Below are 13,344 nucleotides of genomic sequence, written 5' to 3'. Positions count from 1 at the left end.
AGAACTGTACACAATACTCCAAATTCGGCCTTACCAATGCCTTGCACAATATTAATATTACATCCCAACTCCTATACTCAATGCTCTGATTTATAAAGGAAAACATACCAAAAGCTTTCTTCACCACCCTACCCACATGAGATTGCACCTTCAGGGAACAATGCACCATTATTCCCAGATCCCTCTGTTCTACTGCATTCTTCAATGCTCTATATACCATGTATGTCCTATTTGGATCATTCCGACCAAAATGTAGTACTGAAGAAAATGTAAAACTGAAGAAAAAATGCTCTCATTTTAAATTCCTTAACTCAGGTAAATCTGTGGTATTCAAGACCGGCGATCCAGAACTATACAAGAAGTCCATGTACAAGCTATGGAAGGCTATTTTAAGTGTGGAAAAAATAATTCATATTGAAGTTTGAAAACAGAATCAGATGCACTTCAGCACTGGCAGGGTTTGCAGAGCATTACTTCCTACAAGGCAAAACTTAATTCTTCACTCCCAGATGAGTTCAATGACCTTTATGTATGCTTTGATAAGGAGGCTAAAACTACACCTGTGTGAATCCATGCAGCATCTGGTGACCCTGTGATCTGTGTCTCAGAGGCTGACATAAGACCATCTTTCAGGAGAATAAACCCTCAAAAGACATCAGGCCCTATGGTGTCGCTGAAAGGGCTTGTTGCCATGAGCAGCAATGGAGGCCAAGTCATTGGGTGCATTTAAGGCAGAGATAGATAATCCAGGGCATCAAAAGGTATGGGGTGAAAATAGGGGAGTGGGGATGACTGGATGAAGAGGATCAGTCCATGATTGAATGGCAGAGCAGACTTGATGGGCAGAATGGCTTACTTCTGCTACTAAATCTCATGGTCTTGTAGATATTGAAAACCTGTGCTCACCAACTGGTGGGAATGTTCAAGGACGTTTTCTATCTTTCACTGCTGAAGTGCAGGGTGAGCTGCCTCAACAACTTTCACCCTGTTGCACTCATATTTACTGTAATGAAGTATTTTGAGAAGTTTGTCATGGCCAGAATCAACTTCTCCCTAAGTAGGGACCTGGACCTGTTGCAATTTGCCGACCACCACAATAAGTGTACAGCTGATAGAACCTCACTGGCTCCCCACTTGGCCTTAGATCACCTGGGCAATAGCAATACCTATGTTAGACTGCTGTTTAATGATTACAGCTCAGATTTCAGCACTGTGGTACGCTCAATTCTAATCGATAAGCTCCAAAGCCTGGGCCTCTGTTTTCCCTTCCCCCCCCCCCCCCCCCAACATTAACTGGATCCTTGACTTCATTGAGAGTATAGATTGGAAATAACATCTAATTGACAATTAACACTGGCCCACCTCAAGAATATGTGATTATCCATTGCTCTACTCTCTCTATACCCTAAGCACTGCTCATACAATCTATAAATTTTCTGGGGAGAGGTCTACAGGAGTGAGATACAGATCAGCTGGTTGAATGATGTCGCAATAACAACTTTGCACTCAACGTCAATAAAACCCAAGGAATTGATTGTGGATTCTGAAGGGAAATTGGGGAACACACATTCGTGTGTTCAAGGAATCAGCAGTAGAAAAGGTAAGTAGTTTCAAAAGGTAAGTAGCTTCAGTTCCTGTGTGTCAACATCTCTGGAGAGCTTTCCCAACATATTGATGCAATTACAAAGAAGGTATGACAATGCTACATTTCATGAGGAGTTTGAGGAGAACTGATGTGTCACCAAGGACACTCAAACTGGTTGCATCACCATTTGGTATGGAGAACCACTGCATGTGATCAGAGAGAGCTGCAGAAAGTTGCAAGCCCAGGCAGCTCCATGGCTACTGGCCTCCCCAGCAGCAAAGACGTCTTGAAAATTTGATACCTCAAACAGGCGGCATCTGTCATTAAGAGCGCCCATCACCCAAGACATGCCCTCTTCTCATTGCTACCATCAGGGAGGAGGTACAAGAGCATAAAGATACACACTCAGTGATTTAGGAACAACTTTTTGCCCTCTGCCGTCAGATAAGTAATCCTGTTTGTGTACTGTTGGTGGGGGGAACAGGCTAGCTAGGGGAAGCAGCAGTGGCCATGCTTCTGGCACAATGTCTGGCCCTTGTGGCTCAGAAGGGTAGGGAAGGGAAGAGGAATGCAGTAGTAATAGGGGACTCTATAGTTAGTCGGTCAGACAGGCGATTCTATGGATGCAGGAAAGAAACTCTGATGGTAGTTTGCCTCCCAGGTGCCAGGATCCAGGATGTTTCGGATCACGTCCAAAATATCCTGCAGTGGGAGGGAGAACAGCCAGAGGTCGTGGTACATATTGGTACCAATGACATAGGTAGGAAAAGGGAAGAGGCCCTGAAAAAAGACTTCAGGAAGGAAGTTGAGAAGCAGGACCACAAAGGTAATAATCTCAGGATTACTGCCTGTGCCATGCAACAGTGAGAATAGGCATAGAATGAGGGAGGATAAATGCATGGCTGAGGGATTGGAGCAGGGGGCAGGGATTCATATTTCTGGATCATTGGGACCTTTTTTTAGGCAGATGTGACCTGTACAAAAAGGATGGGTTGCACTTGAATCCCAGGGGGACCAATATCCCAGCAGGAGGGTTTGCTAAGGCTACTAGAGGAGAGTTTAAACTAGAATTTTTTGGGGGGGTGGGAACTGAACTGAAGAGACTGGGGAAGAGGAGGTGTGCTCACAAATAGAGAAAGCTTGTAGACAGTGTGAGAGTGAGGATAGGCAGGTGATAGAGAAGGGACACGTTCGGACTGATGGTTTGAGATGTGTCTACTTTAACGCTAGGAGCGTTGTGAACAAAGTGGATGAGCTTTAGAGCGTGGATCAGTGCTTGGAGATATGATGTGGTGGCCATTACAGAGACTTGGATGGCTTAGTGACAGGAATGGTTACTTCAGGTGCCAGGATTTAGATGTTTCAGAAAGGACAGGGAGGGTAGCAAAAGAGGTGGAGCGTGGCACTGTTGATCAGAGATAGTGTGACGGCTGCAGAAAAGGTGGACGCCATGGAGGGATTATCTACGGAGTCTTTGTCAGTGGAGGTTAGGATCAGGAGGCGTCAATAACTTTACTGGGTGTTTTTTATAGGCCGCCCAATAGTAACAGAGATATCAAGCAGCAGGTAGGGAAACAGATCCCAGAAAGGTGTAATAATAACAGAGTTGGTGTGATGGGAGATTTTAATTTCCCAAGTATCGATTGGCATCTCCCTAGAGCAAGGCGTTTAGATGGGGTGAAGTTTGTTAGGTGTGTTCAGGAAAGTTTCTTGACACAATATGTAGATAAGCCTACAAGAGGAGAGGCTGTACTCGATTTGGTATTGGGAAATGAACCTAGTCAGGTGTCAGATCTCTCAGTGGGAGAGCAATTTGGAGATAGTGATAATAATTCTATCTCCTTTACAGTAGCATTGGAGAAGGACAGGAACAGACAAGTCAGAAAAGCATTTAATTGGAGTAAGGGGAATTATGAGGCCATCAGGCAGGAAATTGGAGGCTTAAATTGGAAACAGATGTTCTCAGGGAAAAGTATGGAAGAAATGTGGCAAATATTCAGGGGATATTTGTGTGAAGTTCTGTATAGATACGTTCCAATCAGACGGAAGTTATGGAAGGGTACAGGGACCATGGTTTACAAAGGCCGTAATAAATCTAGTCAAGAAGAAAAGCTTACAAAAGGTTCAGAGAGCTAGGAAATGTTGGAGATCTAGAATATTATAAGGCTAATAGGAAGGAGCTAAAGGAAATTAGGAGAGCCAGAAGGGGCCACGAGAAGGCCTTGACAGGCAGGATTAAGGAAAACCCCAAGGCATTCTACAAGTATGTGAAGATCAAGAGGATAAAATGTGTAAGAATAGGACCTATCAAGTGTGACAGTGGGAAGGTGTGTATGGAACTGGAGGAAATAGCAGAGGTATCTATGAAAATGGACAAGGGAGAGCCAGTGGATGTAGTGTACCTGGACTTCCAGAAAGCTTTTGATAAAGTCCCACATAGGATATTAGTGGGCAAAATTAGGGCACATGGTATTGGGGGCAGAGTACTGACATGGATTGAAAATTGGCTGGCTGACAGGAAACAAAGAGTAGTGATTAAAGGGTCCATTCGGAATGGCAGGCTGTGACCAGTGGGGTACCGCAAGGTTCGGTGCTGGGACCGAAGCTGTTTACAATATACATTAATGATTTAGATGAAGGGATTAAAAGTAACATTAGCAAATTTGCTGATGACACAAAGCTGGGTGGCAGCGTGAAATGTCAGGAGGATGTTATGAGAATGCAGGGTGACTTGGACAGGTTGGGTGAGTGGGCAAATGTATGGCAGATGCAGCTTAATGTGGATAAATGTGAGGTTATCCACTTTGGTGGCAAGAACAGGAAGGCAGATTACTATCTAAATGGAGTCAAGTTAGGAAAAGGGGAAGTACAATGAGATCTAGGTGTTCTTGTACATCAGTCAATGAAAGCAAGCATGCAGGTACAGCAGGTAGTGAAGAAAGCTAATTGCATGCTGGCTTTTATAACAAGAGGAATCGAGTATAGGAGTAAAGAGGTCCTTCTGCAGCTGTACAGGGCCCTGGTGAGACCCCACCTGGACCTGGAATTTGCTCTCCAAATTTGAGGAAGGACATTCTTGCTATTGAGGGAGTGCAGTGTAGGTTCACAAGGTTAATTCCCGGAAAGGCAGGACTGTCATATGTTGAAAGATTGGAGCGACTGGGCTTGTATACACTGGAATTTAGAAGGATGAGAGGGGATCTGATTGAAGCATATAAGATTATTAAGGGATTGGACACACTGGAGGCAGGAAGCATGTTCCCGCTGATGGGTGAGTCCAGGACTAGAGGCCACAGTTTAAGAATAAGGGGTAGGCCATTTAGAACAGAGATGCGGGAAAACTTTTTCACCCAGAGAGTGGTGGATATGTAGAATGCTCTGCCCCAGAGGGCAGTGGAGGCCAAGTCTCTGGATGCATTCAAGAGACAGTTAGATAGAGCAGTGCGGTCAAGGGATATGGGGAGAAGGCAGGAACGGGGTACTGATTGTGTATGATCAGCCATGATCACAGTGAATGGTGGTGCTGGCTAGAAGGGCTGAATGGCCTACTCCTGCACCTACTGTCTATTGTCTATAGGTACTTAATGAATACTTAAGTGTTCACTATGGAAAAGGATCTTGGTGATTGTAGTGATGACTTGCAGCAGACTGAAAAGCTTAAGCATGTAGATATTAAGAAAGAGGATGTGCTGGAGCTTTTGGAGAGCATCAAGTTGGATAAGTCGCTGGGACTGGATGAGATCTACCCCAGCCTACTGTGGGAGGCGAGGGTAGCTTTTGGAAAGCATCAAGTTGGATAAGTCGCTGGAACTGGATGAGATGTACCCCAGGCTATTGTGGGAGGCAAGGGAGGAGATTGCTGAACCTCTGGCGATGATCTTTGCATCATCAATGGGGATGGGAGAGGTTCCGGAGGATTGGAGGGTTGCCAATGTTGTTCTTTTATTCAAGAAAGGGAGTAGAGATAGCCCAGGAAATTATAGTCCAATGAGTCTTACCTCAGTGGTTGGTAAGTTGATGGAGAAGATCCTGAGAGGCAGGATTTATGAACATTTGCAGAGGTATAATTTAATTAGGAGTAGTAAGCATGGCTTTGTCAAGGGAGGTCGTGTCTTACGAGCCTGATTGAATTTTTTGAGGATGTGACTAAACACATTGATGAAGGTAGAGCAGTAGATGTAGTGTATATGGATTTCAGCAAGGCATTTGATAAGGTATCCTGTGCAAGGCTTATTGAGAAAGTAAGGAGGCATGGGATCCAAGGGGACATTGCTTTGTGGATCTACAAATTGGCTTGCCCACAGAAGGCAAAGAGTGGTTGTAGACGGGTCATATTCCACATGGAGGTCGGTCACCAGTGTCCTCAGTAATGGTCCTCCGGGATCTGTTCTGGGACCCTTACTCTTTGTGATTTTTATAAATGACCTGGATGAGGAAGTGGAGGGATGGGTTAGTAAGTTTGCTGATGACAGAAAGGTTGGAGGTGTTTTGGAGAGTGTGGAGGGCTGTCAGAGGTTACAGCAGGACACTGATAGGATGCAAAACTGGGCTGAGAAGTGGTAGATGGAGTTCAACCCAGATAAGTGTGAAGTGGCTCATGATAGTAGGTCAAATATGATGGCAGAATATAGTATTAATGGTAAGACTCTTGGCAATGTGGAGGATCAGAGGGATCATGGGGTCCAAGTCCATAGGACGCTCAAAGCAGTTGTGCAGGTTGACTCTGTGGTTAAGAAAGCAAATGGTGTATTGGCCTTAATCAATTGTGGAATTGAATTTAGGAGCCAAGTGGTAATGTTGCAGTTATATAGGACCCTGGTCAGACCCCACTTGGGGTACTGTGCTCAGTTCTGATAGCCTTACTACAGGAAGGACGTGGAAGCCATAGAAAGGATGCAGAGGAGATTTACAAGGATGTTGCCTGGATTGGGGAGCATGCCTTATGAGAATAGGTTGAGTGAACTCGGCCTTTTCTCCTTGGAGCAACGGAGGATGAGAGGTGACCTGATAAAGGTGTGTAAGATGATGAGAGGCATTGATCATTTGGATAGTCTAAGAGGCTTTTTCTCAGGGCTGAAATGGTTGCCACAAGAGGACACAGGTATAAGGTGCTGGGGAGTAGGTGCAAAGGAGATGTCAGGGGTAAGTTTTCTTACTCAGTAGTGAGTGTGTGGAATGGGCTGCCAGTAACGGTGGTGGAGGTGAATATGATAGGGTCCTTTAAGAGACTTAGATAGGTACTTGGAGCTTAGCAAAATAGAGGGCAAGAGGTAAGCCCAGTAATTTCTGAAGTAGGGACCTGTTTTGCACCACTTTGTGGGCCGAAGGGTCTGTATTGTGCTGTAGGTTTTCTATGTTTCTATTTCAGAATGGACAATGAACCCATGTACAATACCTCATTAATTTTGTGTTCTTTTTGTACTGATTTATTTTTATATCATTATGTATTACATTGTTCTGCTGTTGCAAAGCACCAGTGAAATTAAACTTAATTCTGATTCCGATTTAGTGACTAACCCTGGTAGTGTGTGATAGGACAGAACTTTATATCTGACCCTGGGAGTGTGTGATAGGACAGAACTTTATATCTGACCCTGGTAGTTTGTGATAGGACAGAACTTTATATCTGACCCTGGGAGTGTGTGATAGGACAGAACTTTATATCTGACCCTGGGAGTGTGTGATAGGACAGAACTTTATATCTGACCCTGGGAGTGTGTGATAGGACAGAACTTTATATCTGACCCTGGGAGTGTGTGATGGGACAGAACTTTATATCTGACCCTGGGAGTGTGTGATAGGACAGAACTTTATATCTGACCCTGGGAGTGTGTGATAGGACAGAACTTTATATCTGACCCTGGGAGTGTGTGATGGGACAGAACTTTATATCTGACCCTGGGAGTGTGTGATGGGACAGAACTTTATATCTGACCCTGGGAGTGTGTGATAGGACAGAACTTTATATCTGACCCTGGGAGTGTGTGATGGGTCGGTGTGGAGGGAGGTTCACACTTGTCCCAGGGTGGCAGAGGGTGCAGTAACCTAGTGAGGTGATAACGGCTTCTTTTTACTCTCACAGATTGTATCACATCACTCTCTGGACTTTCATTCTGGCTCTCATTCACTTCTTATCCGAGTCGTTCGTTTATCAAACGGCACCCATAACAATTGGTGTAATGGCTCCTCTCTTGGTGGCTGGTAAGTGCGTGTGTGTTTGAGTGCTGGCTAGTATCTCATCAAGGAGTTTCCGTTGGTAGCTTCCAGTGGGATATAGTCAGGATTTCAGCAGGTGGTGTGTGTTGGTCTGTGGCCCTTTGCGAATGTGTTGTGGGATGGTGCAGAGGCTGTCGAACTGTTGTTCACTTAACCCGCACAGTGACACCAATCAGCCAATGTGAGCATGCTCTGAGCAGAAGAGAACGAGACTCTTCAATTGTTCAGTGCAACCCTCCACTTCCCACCTCACATTACCTGATACCCTTAGTGATTGATTCCATCCGCAAGTAATGGGCTGACCATGCACAGCTCTCTTGGATAGAGAAATATAGTAATTAAATGTTTCTCTTCCCCCCCCTCCCCCAGTGCCCCTGATTCCAGCTTGCCAACCTCTCAACAACTGCCTGTCACTCCCAATCAAGAGAGCAGTCAGCTGGGCCTTGTGTCACAGCTGCTGTATGAGATGTTGGTGAGACCACACTGGGAACTAGTTTAATAAAGCAACTCTTAACCTTTCTGTGGGTAGAACTCTATGATTTCTGTCTACTCGCATCAACTCTACCTGGACCATAGCCCTCTAATCCATGTACCTATCCAGATTTCTCTCAAATGTTGAAATTCACTGGCAGCTCGTTCCACACTCAGAAGCCTCTGAATGAAGATGGTCCCCAACATTTCACCTTTCACCCTTAACCCATGACCTCTAGTTCTAGTCTTGCCCAACCTCTGGAAAAGGTGTACTTGTATTTACCCCTATCGATATACCTTATAATTAACATCTCACAGATTGTCACTCTGCGACGATCTTATAATCTTGTACTTCCCTGGCAATGAAGGACAACCTACCATTATACTTTTTCTGAACTTCTTGTTTGTTTGTCAAGCTGACTATCCTCAGCAATTACTAGAATTATCTGGCATGGTCACACATAATCCATCTATCCTGGGGACATTCTCCCTTCCCCCTCCCATCAGCAGTTATCAAGCACAGAAACACACCTAATCAAACACTCCACCTATCCTGGATGTTCTCTGCCCTCCCCCACCCCATCAGTGGTTATCAAGCACAGAAACACATCAAATACTACCCCCCCCAACCTTCCGGACATTCTCTCTTCTCTTCCCCCACCCCCCATTTGTAGTTAAATAACACAGAAACACATGATCAAACATTCCACCCATCCTGGGCATTCTCTCTCCCCCCCCCCCCCCCATTCAATCACCAGTTATCAAGCACAGGAACAGGCCCTTTAGAACAACCAACTCACCCACTCTGACCAACATGTCCACCTAAGTCAGATTTGCCAGCGTTTGACCCTCATCTTTGGACACATTGCACTCTTTATAAATTATTGAGCTATTTTCTGAAATCTAGGGAGATTTTGTCATTTGCATTTCCCGCCTCCCATTTACTTGATTGCGACCAAGTTACTTTTTGGAATTTATAACCTTGATTCTTGGGAGGATCCCTTATTTCACTAGCCCTTCACTATCATTGAGTCCGAATTCAAGGAACACCTTTTCTAGAGGGGCTGCTGTGGAAGGTGGTACCCCACCCCTTCCCGAAGAGTGATTAGAGCAGGATAATAAATGTTGCTCATGACCCAGAACAAAATGGTCTTGTTCGGAATTCCTTCAGGTCCTTCCACTGACCTTTGCTCTCTCTTGCAGGCTTCTCCATCCTGGGAATGCTGGTGGGTTTTCAGTACATAGAGGATTCCCAGGAAGTAGCTTCAGTTCCAGCAAAGAAGAGAATCTGAGATGACGAATGAGAATGGTGGTCGGGCAAGACTGAGCCAGGAGACAGCTGAACCCGATCAATTGACCTGTGCACTCTCTCCACCACAGCAGTTTGTAGAGGATGTATTTTTGAAGTAGTTGATGGACAGAAAGCAGCTTAAGGGTGCCCCAGGTTGATGAAGAATGTTGTTCATATGGGTATTCTCTTTCTATCAGTAAATTCTGGTGCTGGAAACACTTACTTGCAGTGGTTTCTGTCTGGACAGCTGAGCCTGCCTTGTGTGTCCTGTCAGAGACTGAGGCTCAAAGGACTGGGGACAAGATTCCTGCCTGGAGTGTGAGTGTGGATGGAAGCAGCCAGGCTAGTGGAAGCTGAGGCTTACAGGGAATGGATGGGGGCCAAGAGTACTAGCTTGAGTGCTAATGTGGGTGGATACAGCCAGGCTGGTGGAGAGGGATTTCCAGTGATTTCTGTCTGGGCAGCAAAATTCTCCTGTATGCTTTGGTGAAGATTGAGGCTCAAAGAGAATCATTTGGGGACAAGAGTCCTGGTTGGTGTGAAAGTGGGGGGACATAGCCAGTTCTGGCAGAGATTAAGGCTCATGGGAAATGGATGGGGGATAAGAGTACCGGCAGGAGTGCAAGTGTGGGTGGAAGCAGCCAGGCTTGGTGGGGAAGTGTTGCCTCTGAGGAAGACATGTCTGGCCAGCAAGAGTACAATGGGCTGAATGTCCTTTTCTGCAATAAATATGTGGTTTGCCTTTGTTGAGGGAGGGTGGTATGGAGAAGGACTTGGTATGTGGGGTGGGAGGTGGGATGATGTCACTGATGACACCAGAGTTTCTTTCCCAATTGGGCACCAGGAATGAACCATTGAAATAGACCAATGATCTTACATCAATGCAAGGGGAATTATTGGGGGAGATGTGATTTTGTGATTTTAAGGTTGAGATTTAGGTATATTTGGAAACAGAAAATGATTATAGTCAACGTGGCTCTGTGTGGGGTAGACCAGATTTCACTAATTTGAGGTTTTTGAGGAAATGACCAAGGTGATTGATGGAAACTGGTAAACAGGGTAGTGAAAAAGTCTTTAGGCACACTGGCCTTCATCAGTCAGGGCACTGAGTATTGAAGCTTGAATATTATGTTACAGTTGTACAAGTTGTCAAGGCTTTATGCTTTGGCTCTTGGTAGGATCACCCATGCCAAACAGGACAAAAGGTAGAGGACATTCTATGAGTGGTCCACTGTTCCTCCAGGTTCAGGGGTTCAGCTCAGGGCTAACAACTCTGAGTGGTAAAGTAAAATTATTACAGAAACAGCAATGGAGAATCCTTCTATATCTGAGTGCAATGGTATTCTTGAGTCTCCACCGGGACTTGCATGGCATGAGTGACTGCACTGAAAACTGAGGAAGCTACTGACATAATGATGACATATTGAACATTGCAAGATATCAAGAATATTTTTAAAAGGGAAATCAAGGGGGGAATGAGAAGGAGTGAGGCAAAGTTAAGAAAAATTCCAAGAGACCTAATAACTATATTCTAGGCAGTTTCTAGAGAAGGTTACATAGAAAACCTACAGCACAACACAGGCCCTGTGGCCTACAAAGCTGTCGTACATGTCCTTACCTGAGAAATTACCTAGGGGGTTACCCATAGCCCTCTATTTTTCTGAGCTCCATATATCTGTCCAGGAGTCTCTTAAAAAAAACCCTATCATATCCGCCTCCAACATCAGCACCGGCGGCTAATTCCATGCACACACCACTATCTGCATTTAAAAAAAACTGATATCTCCTCTGTACCTACTTCCAAGCACCTTAAAACTGTGCCCTCTAGTGCTGGCCATTTCTGCCCTGGGAAAAAGCCTCTGACTATCCACATGATCAATGCCTCTCATCATCTTATACACCTCTATCAGGTCACCTCTCATTCTACGACGCTCCAAGGATAAAAAGCCAAGTTCACTCAACCTATTCTCATAAGGCATGCTCCCCATCCAGGCAACATCCTTGTAAATTTCCTCTGCACCTTTTCTATAGTTTCCACATCCTTCCTGTAGTGAGGTGACCAGAACTGAGCACAGTACTCCAAGTGAGGTCTGACCAGGGTCCTTTTGAGCTGCAACATTACTTCTCAGCTCTTAAACTCAATCCCACGATTGCTGAATGCCAATGCACCTGCGCAGCAGCCTTGAGTGTCCTAAGGACTGGGACCCAAAGATTCCTCTGAATCTCCACACTGCCAAGACTCTTAACATTAATACTGTATTCTGACATCATATTTGACCTACCAAAATGAACCACCTCACTCTCATGTGGTTTGAACTCCATCTGCCACTTCTCAGTCCAGTTTTGCATCCTATCAATGTCCTGCTGCAATCTCTTGACAGCCCTCCACACTATCCACAACACCTTCAACCTTTGTGTCATCAGCAAATTTACTAACCCATTCCTCCACTTCTTCATCCAGGTCATTTATAAAAATCACAAAGAGTAGGGGTCCAGAACAGATCTGAGGCACACCACTAGTCACTGACCTCCATGCAGAATATGACCTGTCTACAACCAATCTTTGCTTTCTGTGGGCAAGCCAGTTCTGGATCCACAATGCAACTTCCCCTTGGGTCACATTCCTTCTTACTTTCTCAATTAACCTTGTCAAATGCCTTGCTAAAATCCATATACACTGCATCCACTGTTCTACCATCATCAATGTATTTAGTCACATCCTGAATAAATTCAGTCAGGTTCGTAAGGCATGACCTGCCTTTCACAAAGCCATGCTGACTATTCCTAATCATACCTCTCCAAATGTTCATAAATCCTGCCTTTCAGGATCTTCTCCATCAACTTACCAACCACTGAAATAAGACTCACTGGTCTATAATCAAATGGGATATCTCTACTCCCTTTCTTGAATAATGGAACAACATTTGCAACCCTCCAATCCTCTGGAACCTCTCCCGTCCCCATTGATGATGCAAAGATCATCGCCAGAGGCTCAACAATCTCTTCCCCCGCCTCCCATAGTAGCCTGAGGTACACCTTGTCTGGTTCCGGCGACTTATCTAATTTGATGTTTTCCAAAAGCACCAGCACATCCTCTTTCTTAATAGCTACATGCTCAAGCTTTTCAGTCCACTGTAAGTCATCCCAAAATCACCAGGATCCTTTCCCTCAGTGAATATTAAAGCAAAGTACTCACTAAGTAGCTCTGGTATCTCCTCTGGTTCCGTATACACTTTTCCACTGTCACACTTGATTGGTGCTATGCTATCATGTCCTATCCGCTTACTCTTCACATACATACTTCACATGCCTTGGGGTTTTCCTTAATCCTGTCTGCCAAGACCTCCTCATGGCCTCTTCTGGCTTTCCTAATTTCTTTATTGAACTCCTTCCTGCTAGCCTTATAATCTTCTAGCTCTCTATCATTACCTTGCTTTTTGAACTTTTTGTAAGCTTTTCTTCTTGACTAGATTTACAACTGCCTTTGTACACCACGGTTCCTGTACCCTACCATCCTTTCCCTGTCTCATTAGAATGTACCAATGCAGAACTCCATGCATTTGCCACATTTGTTCTGTACATTTTCCTGAGAACATCTGTTTCCAATTTATGCTTCCAATTTGATAGCCTTATATTTCTCCTTAGTCTAATTAAACACTTCCCTAACTTGTCTGTTCCTATCCTTTTCCAATGCTATGGTAAAGGAGATAAAGTTGTGATCACTATCTCCAAAATGCTCTCCCACTGAGAGATCTGACACCTGACCAGGTTCATTTCCCAA

General features: G+C 44.8%; 1 protein-coding gene across 5 annotated transcripts in view; it reads left to right on the top strand.

Annotated features, from left to right (window-relative positions):
• erg28 (ergosterol biosynthesis 28 homolog) overlaps window positions 1–9,781 on the top strand; it is a 35,882-nt gene extending 26,101 nt beyond the window's left edge. For 4 of the 5 annotated variants that reach the window (XM_059963075.1, XM_059963057.1, XM_059963070.1 and 1 more), the window contains 2 exons: window positions 7,668–7,786; window positions 9,476–9,781. In XM_059963075.1, coding sequence (XP_059819058.1) covers window positions 7,668–7,786; window positions 9,476–9,564 — 208 coding nt within the window. In that variant the 3' untranslated portion in view covers window positions 9,565–9,781. The remainder of the gene's footprint in view (window positions 1–7,667; window positions 7,787–9,475) is intronic. The other variant, XM_059963065.1, reaches the window with a different exon arrangement.
• Window positions 9,782–13,344: the final 3,563 nt, after the last annotated feature.

This window comes from Hypanus sabinus, chromosome 2, assembly GCF_030144855.1.
Source record: "Hypanus sabinus isolate sHypSab1 chromosome 2, sHypSab1.hap1, whole genome shotgun sequence".
Taxonomy (NCBI): Eukaryota; Metazoa; Chordata; class Chondrichthyes; order Myliobatiformes; family Dasyatidae; genus Hypanus; species Hypanus sabinus.
The sequence above is the reverse complement of the archived record's forward strand: the minus strand, read 5'-3'. Positions and strand labels throughout refer to the sequence as shown.